This window comes from Marmota flaviventris, chromosome 2, assembly GCF_047511675.1.
Source record: "Marmota flaviventris isolate mMarFla1 chromosome 2, mMarFla1.hap1, whole genome shotgun sequence".
Taxonomy (NCBI): Eukaryota; Metazoa; Chordata; class Mammalia; order Rodentia; family Sciuridae; genus Marmota; species Marmota flaviventris.
Genome location: NC_092499.1, coordinates 181149504 through 181165505, shown reverse-complemented (window position 1 = coordinate 181165505; position 16002 = coordinate 181149504). Strand labels below are relative to the sequence as shown.

Here is a 16002-nt window from a genome sequence, read left to right as displayed (position 1 = left end):
GTGGTAGAGCTCTTGCCCGATATGTATGAGGCACTGGGTTTGATTCTCAGCACCACGTATAAGAAAATGAATAAAATAAAGGTCTGTCAACAACTGAAAAAATATTAAAAAAAAAAAAAAAAAAAAAAGATAGACCATTCAAGTAGTTCTAGCTGTGAGCCAAACCTCCTACCCTATGATATCTAACCTCTGATGTTGGTTTTGCCCTGGAAAACATTAAATGCATCAATCTTTTTCCCCCAATGTCAGACTTCCATGTGTGAAGACAGACACCCTGAGTTCTTCAAGTCCTTTTGTTCCAGGCTAAAAATTGCCATATTCCTCATTTATTCCCCAGGTAACCTGCTAATTTGACATTGTGTCTCTTAAAGTATATGCTACTTCTCTCTGAAAAGAACACATGGCATCCATATGCCATTATAATTTTCCCAGGAAAACAGTTGAGATAGTGAACAGTTAATAATATTTTTTGAATGAATAAATTCATGGGTTTTATTGTCAGATTCAATCAAAATATATTTTTTTGGCTTTGGAGAACTTCATTAAGAAACATTTCGTGGTAGTCTATACTACCTGTTTATAAAGGAGGAAGGAACCTACAAGCCCACTCCCAATTCTTTTCCAGAACAAAGGATTATGTACCAGGATCTCCACTGTCTCTCTCAGAGCCTTTAGCATTTTTTCATAATCTTCATTTTGCTTCTGAGAATGGGCCAGCAAAGCAGAGAGCTCGGTCACTCTAATAAGAAGAGCACAGCACTGTCACTTAGGCATCCCATGGAGCAGGTAAAGCTACTATGCAGCACACCCCAGCCCCAAAAGACACTTCCACTGCAGCTCCCCAGAATCCCTTGGGCACTCCCTGAACACCATGTGAAGCTACTAGCTTTGAACTGGGAGCAGGAAGCCAAAAGCCACTCAAACACATGCAGGGATTTACCACATCTTAAGGCTGGAACTTGTGTTTGGGGGCCAAGAGCTGAAGGAAAGCCCTGGCCCAGGCCCTTCCAGGCCTCGCTTGATCTTGAAGTCAAGCACCCTGAAGCCAATAAGAATATCGAAATTGACACATGGGATAGTCCCAAGTCCCTCCAGCCCAAGGTTCTGACTCTGATAGGGAAAAAGAAGGGGTGATTCGGATAGAATATGGTCAATCTCCCTGATATTACTCTAAAGTCAGTGACATCTTTATTGCTTAACACTATATCATGGAGCTTAGTGCCTGGCATCATGTGGGTGGCTAAACAAGTATTTCTTTCTTTTTTTTTGCCAGGGGGTGGGGATGGGGTGTACTGGGATGGAACTCAGGAGGCACTTAACCATTGAGCCACATCTCCAACCATTATTTTGTATTTTATTTAGAGGTCTCACTGAGTTGCTTAGTGCCTTGCTAAATTGCTGAGGCTGGCTTTGAACTAGTGATCCTTCTGCCTCAGTCTCCCAAGCTGCTGGAACTACAGGCATGAGCCAGTGCACCCGTCCACAAGTATTTCTTAAGTGAATATTATTCAGGGGTTTAAATATTTTTATAAAAAATCTTAATAATGATATCATGTACCAATTCCAAGAGCCCAACTCACCACATGGTTAATTATTGTATCATTCAACAAACATTTATTTAGTGTCTACTATATGGAGATAAGTGCAAAGCACTAGAGACATAAAATTTTTGCCCTTCTTATCATCATTTAAAAATCCCATTTCATGCCCGGCATGGTGGCACACGCCTGTAATCCCGCCTGCTAGGGAGGCTGAGACAGGAGGATTGAGAGTTCAAAGCCAGCCTTAGCAAAAAGCGAGGCACTAGGCAACTCAGTGAGATCCTGCGTATAAATAAAGTACAAAAAATAGGGCTGGGGATGTGTCTCAGTGATACAATGCCCTTGAATTCAATACTCAATACCAAAAAAATAAAAATCCCACTTCATTATAAACCCAGAATTAAAATACTCGTGTTATTGTGGTATAGCATTTGCCTAACACACACAAAGGCCATGGGTTCAATCCCCAGGCACCGCAAAAATAAAAAATCAGCAAGAAACTAAATAATTAATGGAATACAATGAGATCAATGCTGTAACAAGCAGGCCAAAAGACCACAGGGACAAAGTAACATAACAGACTACTAAATTCACAGAAGGTTTTGTAGAAGAGGTGACATGTGATCTATGCTTTAGAGGATAAAGCAGAGGGGAAGGGAGGGTGGCATTCCAGGCCAAGGTCAACATATACAAAGGCAGAGAAACATGGAAGAACTGGTAATTCTGGGTATGGCAAATAGTTTGGTATTGATAGAGGACAGAGTCACAGCTAGCTATACAAATCTACACGAGAAAAACTGAGCTACAAGGTAATCTGAGGGCAGAGGTCAGTGAAAGCCCCAACTATGGCACTGGGTTTCAAACTAGACTATCCCAGCACATCTATTTTCCCTCTCATGGTAGGAACACTCTTGGTTTCTCTCCTGCCTTTCCATAACTCTCGAATGAGTCAGTTTTCCCTCAAGGAGCCTTTCCTGGGACCTCAGGCCATCTCACCGATCCTGAAGTTCAGCTTTCTCCAGATCCCCTTGGCTCTTGAGTTGTATTAACTCCTGGCTCTTCTCATGGGCTTCCTTCTCTAGCTCCTGAGTCTTGGCTAGTAGGAGCAGCAGCTGGGGTGGCTCACTCTTGTCCGTTCTCCCAGATCTACTGGATTCCCGAGACTGTGTTCCCACGGTCAAGCGTAGACAACAGGTCAGCAGGGACCCTGAAAGCCTCGCGTGTTCAGCCTTTAGCTCTGTCAGATCTCTGAGTACAAGCAAGGAAAAGAGCAGACTCCAATAGGAACCAAGGGAACTTGGAGATCAGGCCCAATAAGCCTGAGGGGCAGGTATGTGAAAAAAATCACCTGAAATGAACAATAGCACCCCCCCATCTCCACCTGATTCCCCTTCTACAGCAGCCCACTGCCTTAAGTTCAGAATCAATAGGGGCAAACCTCCTCCCTTCTTATTCCCACACTGACCTGTCAGTTGCTGACTTCATTTCCAGGAAGTGGCGTCGGAAGGTCACTACCTCCCGCCATAGATTGAGAAGGCGACCATGTTCCCCCTTCAGATAGCCCTTGAAGAACTGTGTGTTCAGAAACCTGGGTCATACCCAAGGGCAGAGTACTATCTTTTGCCAGTATAAGAGTCTTGAATTACTCCTGACTACTAGGGTGAAAGAAGGGACTTTAAGGACAAACGACATCGGATGGTAAACAGTCTTTCCCTCAGCTAGATTAGAAAAGGAGATGCAGTGGCTGCTTAGATGGGGGCTATTATCATAAACTTATAAGGAGAAGTAAGTGATCTAACATATGTAAGTCACCTTGCATACAGCAAGGGCTCAAGAAACATTGGTTTCCTTTAGCTGGAACCTGAAAATTCTTCAGGATCTCTAACTGTCTTTTCTTTTCCATGCAACTTCGTAACCACCTTCACGGCATCTAGCTATGCAGATCTCCAGCTGAAGGGGACCAGTAAACCTTCAGATCCATTTGAAATCAAAGCTAGTCACTTCTGCAAGAAGAGAGTGCTTTGAGTATCATGCCACCAGCAAGACCTAGACTAGGTAGGTAACGCAGAACTAAGAAAGCCTAACAGAGCAGAGCTGCTAGCACAGGCCTGGCTAGCATGGGCAAAGCCGTCTGCATGGGTAAGGATAGTCAGAGGCTTTAATGACAACAGTTTCCATCCATTTTCTGAAGTTAATCCTTTCCAGCACTGACCAGGGCAGCACTCAGTATGCACAGCCCTCTTCTCTCAGTTCTGCTCTCTGTCCTTCCTACCTCCTGCTCCATCCGCCACTGGCTCTCCTTCCTTATTAGCTCATCCCGGGCCCGACTCCAGTCCACTGTCAATTTTTCCATGTCTTCCCGAAGGGCTTTATTCACCACATCAGCTTTTTCCATGTGTAGTCGAAGCTGAGTATTCACTTCTGCTAGACTCTCACACCTGCACTGGGGAGGGGAAAGAGCAAATGCAAAATAAAGGTCTGTGCCACCCCTTAGACCTCTTGAGAGTGAGATGACAATGACTGGAATTTTCCATTGCCAGGATGGTTCTAATCCATATTAGCCCTCAGGACTGTTTTTTCATCAGACTTCTCCACCCACTGGCCAAACACTCAGGTCAGAAAATATGGGGTCCATCACCTCTGTTGCTCCTCGTCCAATCGGATTAGCAGCTGTTCCAGGTTTGGCTCTTCCACACTTTCCCAAGGCGGAGGAATCGGCCCCTTTGCCAGACAGAAACAAGCCTTATTCACTTCCAAAGAGAACATCACTCAAGCCAATTCCCTGAGGCCTCTTTCCATAGCAGCACACTTTCTTTTTATTCTTTCTCCCGCGATAGCAATTTCCTTTCTTTTCTCAATCACTATGTCCTGGAAACAAATCCACTGCATCCCTCTTTCCAAAAATGAACCAATAACCTCCTCTGAAAGATGGCATTTGGTTTTAAAAAGAACCTTGAACCTAAGAAGCATAAGATTATTGTTCACTAATGGCCTTGATTTTTACTATAATAATTTTTGGACCTTGTAAAGTCACTTAACTTCTTGGTGCTACAGTGTCTTCAGCTACAAAATGAAAGTAATATCACTCTTCTGAGAAAGTTCTTTTGTGGACTAAGTGACATAATTATACCACAATCTTTGCCCTACCTGCAAAGAAGGTAGTCAATATGTTTTGGTTCTTTCCTTCCTGCAACAGAACTTTTCTGAGGAGAATGTGATCAGGTGCCTGAGGGAGCTGGAACTAAGACAAATGGGTCTTTCAAAGCCAATTCTGCCCAGCCAAGATACAAATAGATCCCTCTAGAGTAGACACGCGTTGTAGGTCTCAGAGGAACACCTCTCCTACCACAGAGAAACAATGACACCTGCTGGATAAAGGATGCATTTCCTCCCTCTAGTTCCACTCGCCCACTGGGCTAAGTCCCCTGATATTGCATTGGTCCTTAGAAAACCAAGGGATGGACTCTCATAGACCAGCCATAGCAAGGTCCAAGGAAGATTGCTGTTGACAGAACTTTCAGAGGCTGAAGAGAGACTTCTAGCATACACCCCTTATCATATCCCGGCCACCCTCAGAAAATAAAGCCTAACAAGTACATTTACTGAGGGCTCAAGGGGAACATGGAACTTAGCCTCACTTACTCCAGTGGCTTCCAGTCGCTTCTCCAGTTCTTGGCACCAGCTCCGGTACTGCAAAACCTAAGGCAAAGACAACACACTCTAGGCAATGGACACAACTGGTACAAAAACCCCAAACCAAAGTTCCCTCATAATTTGGGCAACCTGCAGTGAACAGGAGAACTGGGTGGTGATGGTGGGATAAGGCCGTGACATCTTAAAGTTTCTATTTATCTATTTGGATATAAAAAGAATATTTTCAATATGCCTCTTACATCAGAAAAACAAAACCATAAATCTTAGGGTCAAATCTCAGCTCTAGACAAGAACAAGCCTGGACAACTAATTTTGTGTGTGTGTGTGTGTGGTGCTGGGGATAGAACTCAGGGCCTTGTATATGCGAGGCAAGCACTCTACCAACTGAGCTATATATCCCCAGCTCCTGAGCAACTAATTAAAAAAAATTTTTTTTTTAGTTGTAGATAAACACAATACCTTTATTTTATTTATTTATCTTTATGTGGAGCTGAGGATCGAACCCAGGGCCTCACACATGCTAGGCAAGTGCTCTACCACTGAGGAACAACCCCAGCCCCTGGGCAACTAATTTAACCCTTGTAAATGTCACCTTTTTTGTCTCCTGGTACTGGGGATTGAACCCAGGGGTGATCTACCACTGAGTTACACCTCCAGCTCTTTTTATTTTTCATTTTGAGATATGACCTTATTAAGTTGCCTAGGCTGGCCTCAAACTTGTGATATTCCTATCTCATCCTCCCAACTAGCTGGGATTACAGGTATGAACCACCATGCCCAGCTTCCTTATGTATTTATTGTACCAGGGATTGAACCGAGGAGTGCTTAACCACTGAGCCACATCCCCAGTCCTATTTTATATTTTATTTAGAGACAGGGTTTCACTGAGTTTCTTATTACCTTGCTGTTGCTGAACTGGCTTTGATCTTGCAATCCTCCTGCCTCAGCCTCCCAAGCTGCTGGGATTACAGGCATGTGCCTCTGTGTGAAATTCATTTTTAAAAGGGACACAATCCAGACCTTGTCAAGTAGTAGTGAGGATCAAAGAAACTATATTTGAAAGCTGAACAATGCAGATCCTCAGCTCACCAAGCTAGGTGTGAGCCATCCCCCCGCACCTGGCTCTACCTCTTCCAGCTGCTACCCTGCTCACCTTGGCCTGCAGCTTCCTCACAAGGGCAGCTTGCCTTTGCTGTGCCTCCTGGAAGCTCTTCAATTTCCGCCAGGAGACTTCCTGGTTCTCCGCCATCTGCTGCTGAAGAGCCAGCACTTGCTCCTCCAGCACCAGCTGCAGAGACTGGGGCTTCATGTCGTTCAACCTGGTGCTTCCTGTCTCCATGGGGGCATCAGACAGCAAGTCCACAGGTCCCTATGCATCCAGAGGCTGTTTGCTCCCTGCAGGGTTCTCTAACCATTTCTGTACCACTTCTACTTCTTCTTGAGCTGGAGACCAAAGCACAACTGAAATGGAAAGAACAGTCCAGATGACCCAAATTTATTCAACAAACTTGTATATGGCAAAACTTGGTTGGACAAAGTAAACAGGTTCCTCTACTACAGGACTCCTCAGAACCTCTAACATAATAAGATAGATCCAGGAAAAATGGTAAGCACTTATAATCCCAGCTACTTGGGAGGTTGAGATGGGAGGATTGTTTGAGTCCAGGAGTTCAAGGCCAGTTTGGCCAACATAGCAAGACTCCATTAAAAAAAAAAAAAAAAAAATTTAAGACAGATCCTAATCTCTAAGATGGGGTTCTGATGAGGATCATTCCCCAAATTTAATGGATCATGAGACAAGCTCACAGGAATACCATTTCCTGGCATGCCTTTGGAAACTCTGACGAAACCAAGGGCTCCTGGTTTACCACTGCATCCCTCATATCTACCATAGCCATGAAGACATTTGTTGAAGGAATTACTGAACGTGCTGTTAGTTTGGCAAGGGAAACAGACACAAATAATTACAACAAAATGAAGCATATGCAACAAGAGTGCAGGTTAGCATGGAGAAAAAAAAAAAAAAAAAAAGAAGGCATTTCACCTAGCTTGGGGGGCTGTGAATTATGTGAATCATCATCATTCAGGTCAGTTGCTTTAGCGTTTTAAATGCATTATGTCATTGTGTCTATGTAAGAATCTTGAAATCTTCTGAGACCTTCCTACCTCCCTTCACCATATGTGCTATTCTAGCTCTTTATACATGGATGAAGAAACGGAGGATTAGAAAGATCAAGCAACTTGTACCAGGTCACACAGCTGACTCCCTGACAAAGAAAAGGGGTTGCTGATGTTTCAGGTAAGGGATCCAAAGAGAAAGAGAAGGGTGGGCTGGGTGAGACAGTACATGCCTATTATCCCAGCAAATCAGGAGGCTGAGGCAGGAGGATCACAAGTTCAAGTCCAGCCTAGGCAATTTAGTAAGACCCTATCTCAAAAAAATGCAGGGGATGTGCTGGGAAAGCAGCTTGGTGGGAAAGCAGCTTGGTGGTAAAGCACCATGGGTTCAAACCCCAATAATGAAGAGAGAGAGAAAAAATAAAACAAAACAAAAAAACAGTTGCACCAGGATAGTAAACCATTCTCACCTACCTGGGCAATGGGCCACCTGCAGGCAGAGGCAGCCAGTCTAAGAGTGACCTTTGGATATACCCAAGAGAGGGGAGGCATTGTAGCAAAGAAAAATTATGGGGGGCTATGACCTCAGGCGTGCCACTTTCCTTTCAGTCCCCTTGTACAAAAATGAGGGCATCCAGCTCTATGACCTCTGAATTTCTTAAGTCTCTAAAACTGACAATTATTCTACAACCTGTGTAGGAGAGATCAGGGAGTTCCTTCATGTTATTAACCCTAAGACTCCCATCAGCAGGGTTAAGGAGTATCTGTATTTCCAGCAAATGAAAATCTAGCATTTACATACACTAGAGGTTTTAGGGGCTGCAAATGCTTTCATGCACCAAACTGCAGATCTTTTACATTCTGGCTCAAATGCCACCTCCTATCATATGCTCCCAGAAGGAAGTTACCACTTTCATAGCTATACACACATACACACTCACTCACTCTCTCAAATACATATATATTCTAGAATATATATTCTAATGTTCAGATTAATTACATTTTATCTTCATTATTTATCTACCTTCTAATCTGTGAGTCCCTCAAAGGCAGAAGTTGTCTAAATCATTTTAGTTGTCTGTAAGTTGTCAACAATGCATAATAAAGAAATATGTGAGGGGCTAGGGATATAGCTCAGTCAGTAGAGTGCTTGTCTCACATGCATAAGGCCCTGGGTTCAATCCCTACGCACCACAAAAAAAAAAAAAAAAGAAAGAAATATGTAAGAATATATCACAGATCTCCAACAGATCTAAACCATAGGCCAGGTATTGCAGATCAGTGGGGTTTGCTGGCTCTTTTCAATCACTGTGTGTGGACCACACAATGATTTTTTTTTTTTTTTTTTTTTTTTTTTTGGTGGTAGCACTAAGGATTAAAACCAGGGTCTCTAATGATAGCTAGGCTATCACTTTACCCTTTTTATTTTGTTTTTTGAGACAAGGTCTTGCTAAATTGTTGAGGCTGGCCTTGAACTTGTGATCCTCCTGCCTCGGCCACCCAAGTAGTTGGGATATCAGGTGTGTCACTGCCCTGCCCAGCTACATACAATGATTTTTTAAAAATTCAAGTTAGGTTTCAACATTTATAATTAGGGGAATACACACTAAAAACTGTTATTACTGGGCTAGGGTTGTAGCTCAGTGGTGGAGCACTTGCCTTGCATGTATAAGGCACTGGGTTTGATTCTTAGTACCACATACAAAAATAAACAAATTAAAAGTATTTTGTCTATCTATTACTAAAAATATTAGAAAAACAAAAACCCTTATTTCTGGCTCTTTTGGAAAATTAGAGTACAATGACCTTTGAGCCACATTCCCACAATAAAATGACCCAAGTTGCAATTGAATAGTGCCTGTCCCCTTTGGATAAGGCATATACTCTCTGGTTCACCAAAGTTCCTCTGTCCCATGACTATTCTCTGCCTCACACTGACAACAGATTTCAGTTCTCATTTATCATTGTACTCGTGCTATTGTTTTTCTTAGAGTTATAGAGAAAAACTCAGTTTACTAATTTATCCTGAACAACTGAAGTCACCTTAGTCTTCAGAACTTTTCCTGGGCAGTTAAGAATAAAACAGTGAGGGCTGGGATATAACTCAGTGGCAAAGCACCTGCCTTGCATTTGCAAAGCCCTGGGTTTAATCTCCAGTTCAAAAAAAAGGACAAAAGTAGAAATAAATAAAGTAGTGACAGTAGAGTGGCACCAGTGAAGGTCTGGTGGTACCAATAACCCAGGCGGAAGTAATTCAGCCTTCCCCAAATTACAAACATCTTCCTTTTCTGCCCTTCCTTTCCACCAGGGCTGCAAAACCAACTAACCATTGCACCAGGAAGTGCTGGCTCTTCAGAGTTTGATGGAGTGCAATCCCTCTCTGCTGGATGGAGGCAGACCTTCCAGAAAACTGCTCGCTTACCCCAGGATTTCTGCCAACACTCTACCAACAATAAGAGCAGATCTGAGTTGCTTCAAAGGAACTGAAGTGCCTTTTCTCTCCTAATACTTCGAGGGTTGAGCCAGGCTTTTCCACATGCAGCTTCAGTGGACCAAAGGCTCCCTTACCCTCCTTTGAATCTCTATCCCAAATTACCAGATTGAACCATAGGACACTGCTGATATTTGCTCCTTATTTTTTAACCTACAGAAATGGCACTTTCCTGTAGTTCAACCTAATGTCTCTATATACAGCCTTGTCACAGTTCCAAGAATTCTCATTTAATCCTCTTTTAGGATAAGGTTGCCAGTAACATGCAAACATTATTTGGGAAGATAATATCAGTAATATTTCAACAAAGAAATAAAATAATTTAAAAAATATAAAATTGCAGATAATTAAAAATTGTAGTGCTATTTAAAAGTTTAGTATAACCCTCTTTTTTTACAGATAAGGAAACAGGTTTATAAAGATGAAATAAGTTTATTTACTCATATTTTGTTTATATATCCACTTATCTAAAAAAAATGATTGAAAAGTATAGCAAATATACCATAATAATGTAGATATCACTAACAGCAGAAACTGGGTAAATAGAAACCCTGTGTACTATGCAATTTTTCCATAAATCTAAAATTGCTCTAAAAAATAAAGCTCAGTTGGGCGTGGTGGCGCATGCTTGTAATCCCAGAGGCTGAGACAGGAGATGGCGAGTTCAAAGCCAGCCTCAGCCACACTGAGGTGCTAAGAAACTCAGTGAGACCCTGCCTCTAAAAAAAATACAAAATGTGGCTGGGATGTGGCTCAGTGATTGAGGGCCCCTGAGTTCAATCCCTGGAACCCCCCCCAAAAAATAAATAAATAAAGTTCATTTTAAAAAAGGACTTGAAGTGTTATGATTAAAACAAACAAACAAACAAAGGCCAGGTTTGGTGGCACACACCTGCAATCACAATGATTTGAGAGTATGAAGTAGAAGGATCACATGTTCAAGGCCAGCCTCAGCAACTTAGTGAAGCACTAAGCAACTAAGTAAGACCCTGTCTCAAAATAAAAAATAAAAAGGGTTGGGGATGTGGCTCAGTGGTAAGGTACCTCTGGATTCAATCCCTGGTACCAAACAAAAAACAAACAAAAAATTGTAAATCTGAAATTCACTAAAATCAGAATAAAAAGGAAGGGACAGAAAAATCACATCAGGGAACTTTCTAAAATTGAGACTTAGTTCTGAACTTCCTGGAGATAGCTCAGCACCCTTTTATTAACACTTTAGATACACTAGCAGAGCTCAAAAGGAAAGGTAGGTTTCCATGTCCCCCAGAAAAGGAAAAGGTCAGTAGCTGGCAAATGGTAACAGATTAGATTGCATTCAAACATCCAGGAAGCCTGTAAACTGTAAGCCTCTGAATAGGATTTATTATTACTGCAGGAAAAGGGAACAGATTCACTTTCTTTATGCATTAGTTTATCCCATAAATACTCAGGAATTCAAGTCTGCCACTGTTGTACAGAAATAGCAGGACCTACTTCCCGCTTTTGTCAAGAATCAGATTGAGGGCTAGGGCTGTGGCTCCGCGGTAACGCACTTGCCTGGCATGTGTGAGACACTGGGTTCGATTCTCAGCACCACATATAAATAAATAAAATAAAGGTCTATCAACAACTAAAAAAATATATATTAAAAAAAAAACAAAAAGAATCAGATTGAGAAGGGCAGCAAACTCAAGACCAAGAGCCGCCTGTGAACTTAAGGTAGAAGGTAGCAGAATAATGATATGAATAATGTATTTAGTCTGCTCTCATCCAACATATTCTAAAAGGAGTCTTTAAATAAAGTTTAAAAGAGGAACAACTCCACCTAAACTTGGAGTAGAGGTATAAATACTACAAGGACTAAGAACCAGATTGGCATTATTAAATATAATTCGGCATTTATGGCAAAAAAGAAAAGGCACTTAAGGACACATCTTATTTCCTGAGTAAAAACACTATAGAGACATTTTGTGTACAGACACCATTTCTGCTGCTGCTGCTGCTTCTTTTTCTTTTCTTTTTTTTGGTACCAGGGACTGAACCCAGGAATGCTTAACCACTGAGCCACATCCCCAGCCATTTTTTGTATCTTATTTAGAGACAGGGTCTGAGTTGCTTAGCGCTGCACTAAGCTGCTGAAGCTGGCTTTAAACTCACAATCCTCCTACCTCAGCTTCCTGAGTCAGTGGAATTACAGGTGTGCACCACTGCATCTAGCTCCATTTCTGCTTCTTGTGGAGGTGCGGGGAGTTAGCATGAAACTCCTTATATAAGTCACACATGTGGGATGTTCCTGTGTTCTCTTCTCACTTATGGTCTCTCCCACTCAATCTTTGTTGCTGGCCCCTCTTTATCTCCATGATATCTGAATATTGGGGGCCCAGGGCTCAGGCCTCTTCTCCTACATTTATTTCCTAGGAAAATTGCATCCTGTTGCACAGCTTCAAATAGCACCTACACACCCATAACCCTCAGGGTTACATCTCTAGCCCACACCTTCCTCTGGAACTCTGTCCTGCTATACCATAATCAAACATCTATTTAACTTCTCCAAGTAGATGTCTAGTAGGCATCTATCTCAATTTACTCCAAAAGTAAACTGCTGCTGCTCCAATCTTCCCTACTTTAGTAAATGGCACTGCCATACTTCTACTGCTCAAGTCAAAAGCCTTACAGTCAGACTTATTCCACCCGGCCATGCCCTATAACCTCCACATTGGCAAATTCTGCTGTTCATACCAGACCCCCACTGCCACCATCCTGAGCCAAGCCACTCTTTAACCTGGTGTGATGGCTTTGAGACATGCCTACAAACTCTTTGACACTTTTCCCTCAAGAGGTAACGCTTAATTTGCTTCCCTTGAGTGTGGGCTGGACTGAAGTAGAAATGATTTCTGAGACAAGGTCATACATGGTACTATGGCTCCTTGTTTGCTTACTGTCTTTCTCTCTGTCTCTGATCAGTCTCTCTGGGGGAAGCCAACTATTCTGAACTGAGGATACAAAGGCACCTGTGAAGAGGCCCAGAGGTAAGGAATTGGGCCTTCTGCCAAAAGTGCTGTGAGTGAGCCTTCTTGGAAGCACATCTTCCAGCCCCCGCTGAAGCCTTCAAATCACTGCAGCTCAAGTTGTCAGTCTGACTGCAGCCTAGAGATCCTAAGCCAGAAACAGCCAGCTAATCCACACTAGGATTTTTGATTCTCAAGAAATGTGAGAGACAATAAATTACTATTATTTTAAACTGCTTACTTTTGGGGTAGTTTATTGCACACAACTGATAACTAATACATCTGGATTACTACAAAAGATTTCTAGATGGTAGTGTTACCTCCTAAATTTTATTATTTCTCAACAGAGTAGTCATAATCCTTTTAAAATATAACAGATGATGCCACTCAGAACTCTCTACCAAAATCCTCAAAATGGTCTTCAGGATCATAATTATTTGATCCCAGACCCATTTGTTTTAATTCTACTTTCTATTCCTTTCCCCTTTGTTCCCAACCCTCCAACCACACTGGTCTCCCTGCTGTGCATGCTTGGAACACACCAAACCCAACCCATTTCATGGCCTCTTCCCTAGTTATCTTCACGATTTGCATCCTTACCACCTTCACCTAGGTCTCTGTTCAAGTGTCATTGCTCAGTAAGTGGTTCCTTAACCATATAAAATACCATCACTCCTCCACACATGCTGGTATTTCTACTCACCTTACTATTTACTTATTTGTCCTTGTCTAATTATTATTATATAATAACCTACCAGAATGTAAATTCTACCAGTACAAAACATTATTTTATTGGATGCTTGTGCTCTCAGCTCCTAAAATAATGCCTGGAATGTAACAGGTGCCCATTAGATATTCAACTGACTGATATCACAACATTAGGTAACATGATCTACATTATCCTTCATAACCTTACAAAATGCTGACAGTTCTATTGCCACTCTAAAAGCAAAACTCAGAGCTTATACAGTTTGTACAGCACTTTACTTTCATAATAATAACTTGCAATCTTCATTAATTAAAAAAAAAAAACAAACCCTCTCATAGCCATGCAAGGTGATACACACTTATCATTCCAGCAGCTCGGGAGGCTGAGACAAGTTCAAAGCCAGCCTCGGCAATTTAGTGAGTCTGTAAGCAACCTAGTGAGATTGTCTCAAAATAAAAAATAAAAAGGGCTGGGGATGTGGATCAATGGTTACTTGCCCTTGGGTCCAACCCCTGGTACAACAACAACTTAAAGATGAGATTATGGTCCTCATTTTATAAACAAGAAAACTAAGGTTCAGTGGGCAGGAGTCCTGGCTCATGTGATCCCAGGGACTTGGAAGGTTGAGGCAGGACTGCAAGTTCAAAGTCAGCTTCAGCAATTTAGCAAGACCTCAAGACCCTGTCCCAAAATAAAAAATTAAAAGGGCTGGGGATGTAGCTCAGTGGTAAAGCACCCCTGGATTAAATCCCTGGTTAGAGAGAGAGAGAAAGAAAACTAAGGCTCAAAAAAAAAAAAAAAGGACATAACTGGTCAGTGGCAAAGCAGAGACTGAACACCAATCTAATTGATTTCAAATTGTATGCACTCTCCATTACATTACCTGCCTCCTAACTTACAGACTAGGAAGCTACAATTCTAAGGGTCATTTCTTAAAGGGTGTGAAATAATGACATCTTCGCCTGCAGCTTTCTGAGGAAAAAAAGAGCAATAAAAGGTAGAATATGATGGACAGAATATAGTTATACAAGGACAACCCCAGTTTTATCCTTGGTTTTGTCATGAACTCATTCTATCAATTTGAGAACATCAATTCTTCTTTCAAAGACGTGTCAGTAAAATGGGAATCATAATCCTGGCCTTCATAACTCAAGGGGCTAATATGAAAATCAATTCAATAGTCAAAGGCAATGGAGTAAAGTTATCACATGCCCTGGGGACAGTTTCCAGCTCTACTCACTTATTAGTTGTGAGACTCAGGAATATTACTCCATCCGTGAGTGCCTCAGTTTCTTCAAATGCAAAATGTGAAGATACGAAACACACCTCTAGGTCTCTGTGAAGATTAAATAGACCTTTACATGTAATGCATTTAGGAAAATCTGACACTTTGCGACTACTCGGTAAATATTAGCTTTTATCATCATCATGTGCAAGATCCTTGAATATAGAGACCAAAAAGGCAAAGCATAACGTCCAAAGACCGAGCTCAAAGTGTGAAAAGGCAGAAAAAGCGATTTGTGAAAATGCACAAAAAGCCACAAAGCGAGGTTAGCTGCGCCTGGCGAAGACGGCTGGGGAAGTCTTCAAAGAACTGCTATTGAGTTGGGTCCCGAAGAACAGAGTTCCAGGGTCGCGCGCCAGGGCGGTGGGTGGGACTGGGCTTTCGGACAGATCACGTGCAAAGCCCGGGGACGCAGGGAGATGGGCGGGAGAGCACAGTGCGTACCCGCACAGCCCGGGGTTGCCGGCGGTTGGATACCAAGGTTGGAAGTACTTTCTGCGCGTACTGGAGCCCAGAGTGGTGCCGGCAGCAGGAAGCTGAGATGGGCAGCCCAGGGGCCCTAGGACAAATTCCAGTCCCTCTCTGGGCCTCGGGTCCTCCTGGGAAACGGGAGGCCGCTGTCCAAACGGGATTCCCGCGGGCGCCCCAGGCGGGCCGGTCCCTGGGCCTCGGACCGTTAACCCGGGCACCTCCCGCCTGCCCCTGAGCCCCACCTCACCGCGATCAGCTCCGGCAGATTCCTGGAGCGCTGCTCAGCAAAGCAGCGGCCGCAGCCGCCGAGAGGCCGGGCCGGGGCGGGAGCCCTCCGGGCTCGCGCTCAAACCCCGCCCCCAAACTCCCGCCCTTTGGGAGGGCCCGCCCCACAGTGTAGCGCGCCTATAGGCCGACAGCGCCGGGGGCGGATCTCCACCATGTTGGGTACTGGCGTCAGGCTTACTCGAGACATCCAGAAGGAAAGTGGGGGTTATATGGAGACATAGGATCCCTTGCCAGAAATAGAGACAGCCAGAGCTTTTGGATTACAGCAAAGGACATTTCAAGAACAGAAAAATCTTGCCTCAATTATCCCCCTGTTGGCTTCGGCGTTACATAACGCGCATGCGTAATAAAAAAATTCACTTGGTTCGAGATGCGCCTGCGCATCGCTCTACTTACAAACCGCGTAGAATACCAACTGCGTGAGAAAGGAGCTGTAAAACTTGCGACCCTGGTCT

General features: G+C 43.1%; 1 protein-coding gene across 7 annotated transcripts in view; it reads right to left on the bottom strand.

Annotated features, from left to right (window-relative positions):
- The window catches only part of Cep250 (centrosomal protein 250), a 47169-nt gene extending 31567 nt beyond the window's left edge, over positions 1 to 15602 (bottom strand). The window contains exons 1-10 of one of the 7 annotated variants that reach the window (XM_071608876.1): positions 15507 to 15577; positions 15233 to 15387; positions 14744 to 14839; positions 6349 to 6656; positions 5184 to 5240; positions 4180 to 4262; positions 3814 to 3979; positions 3007 to 3113; positions 2538 to 2789; positions 643 to 739 (exon numbers count right to left, since the gene is read on the bottom strand). In XM_071608876.1, coding sequence (XP_071464977.1) covers positions 643 to 739; positions 2538 to 2789; positions 3007 to 3113; positions 3814 to 3979; positions 4180 to 4262; positions 5184 to 5240; positions 6349 to 6534 — 948 coding nt within the window. In that variant the 5' untranslated portion in view covers positions 6535 to 6656; positions 14744 to 14839; positions 15233 to 15387; positions 15507 to 15577. Of the gene's footprint in view, positions 1 to 642; positions 740 to 2537; positions 2790 to 3006; positions 3114 to 3813; positions 3985 to 4179; positions 4263 to 5183; positions 5241 to 6348; positions 6657 to 14743; positions 14840 to 15232; positions 15467 to 15501 lie in introns of those variants that run through there. The other 6 variants (XM_027945165.2, XM_071608877.1, XM_071608878.1 and 3 more) reach the window with 6 other exon arrangements.
- Positions 15603 to 16002: the final 400 nt, after the last annotated feature.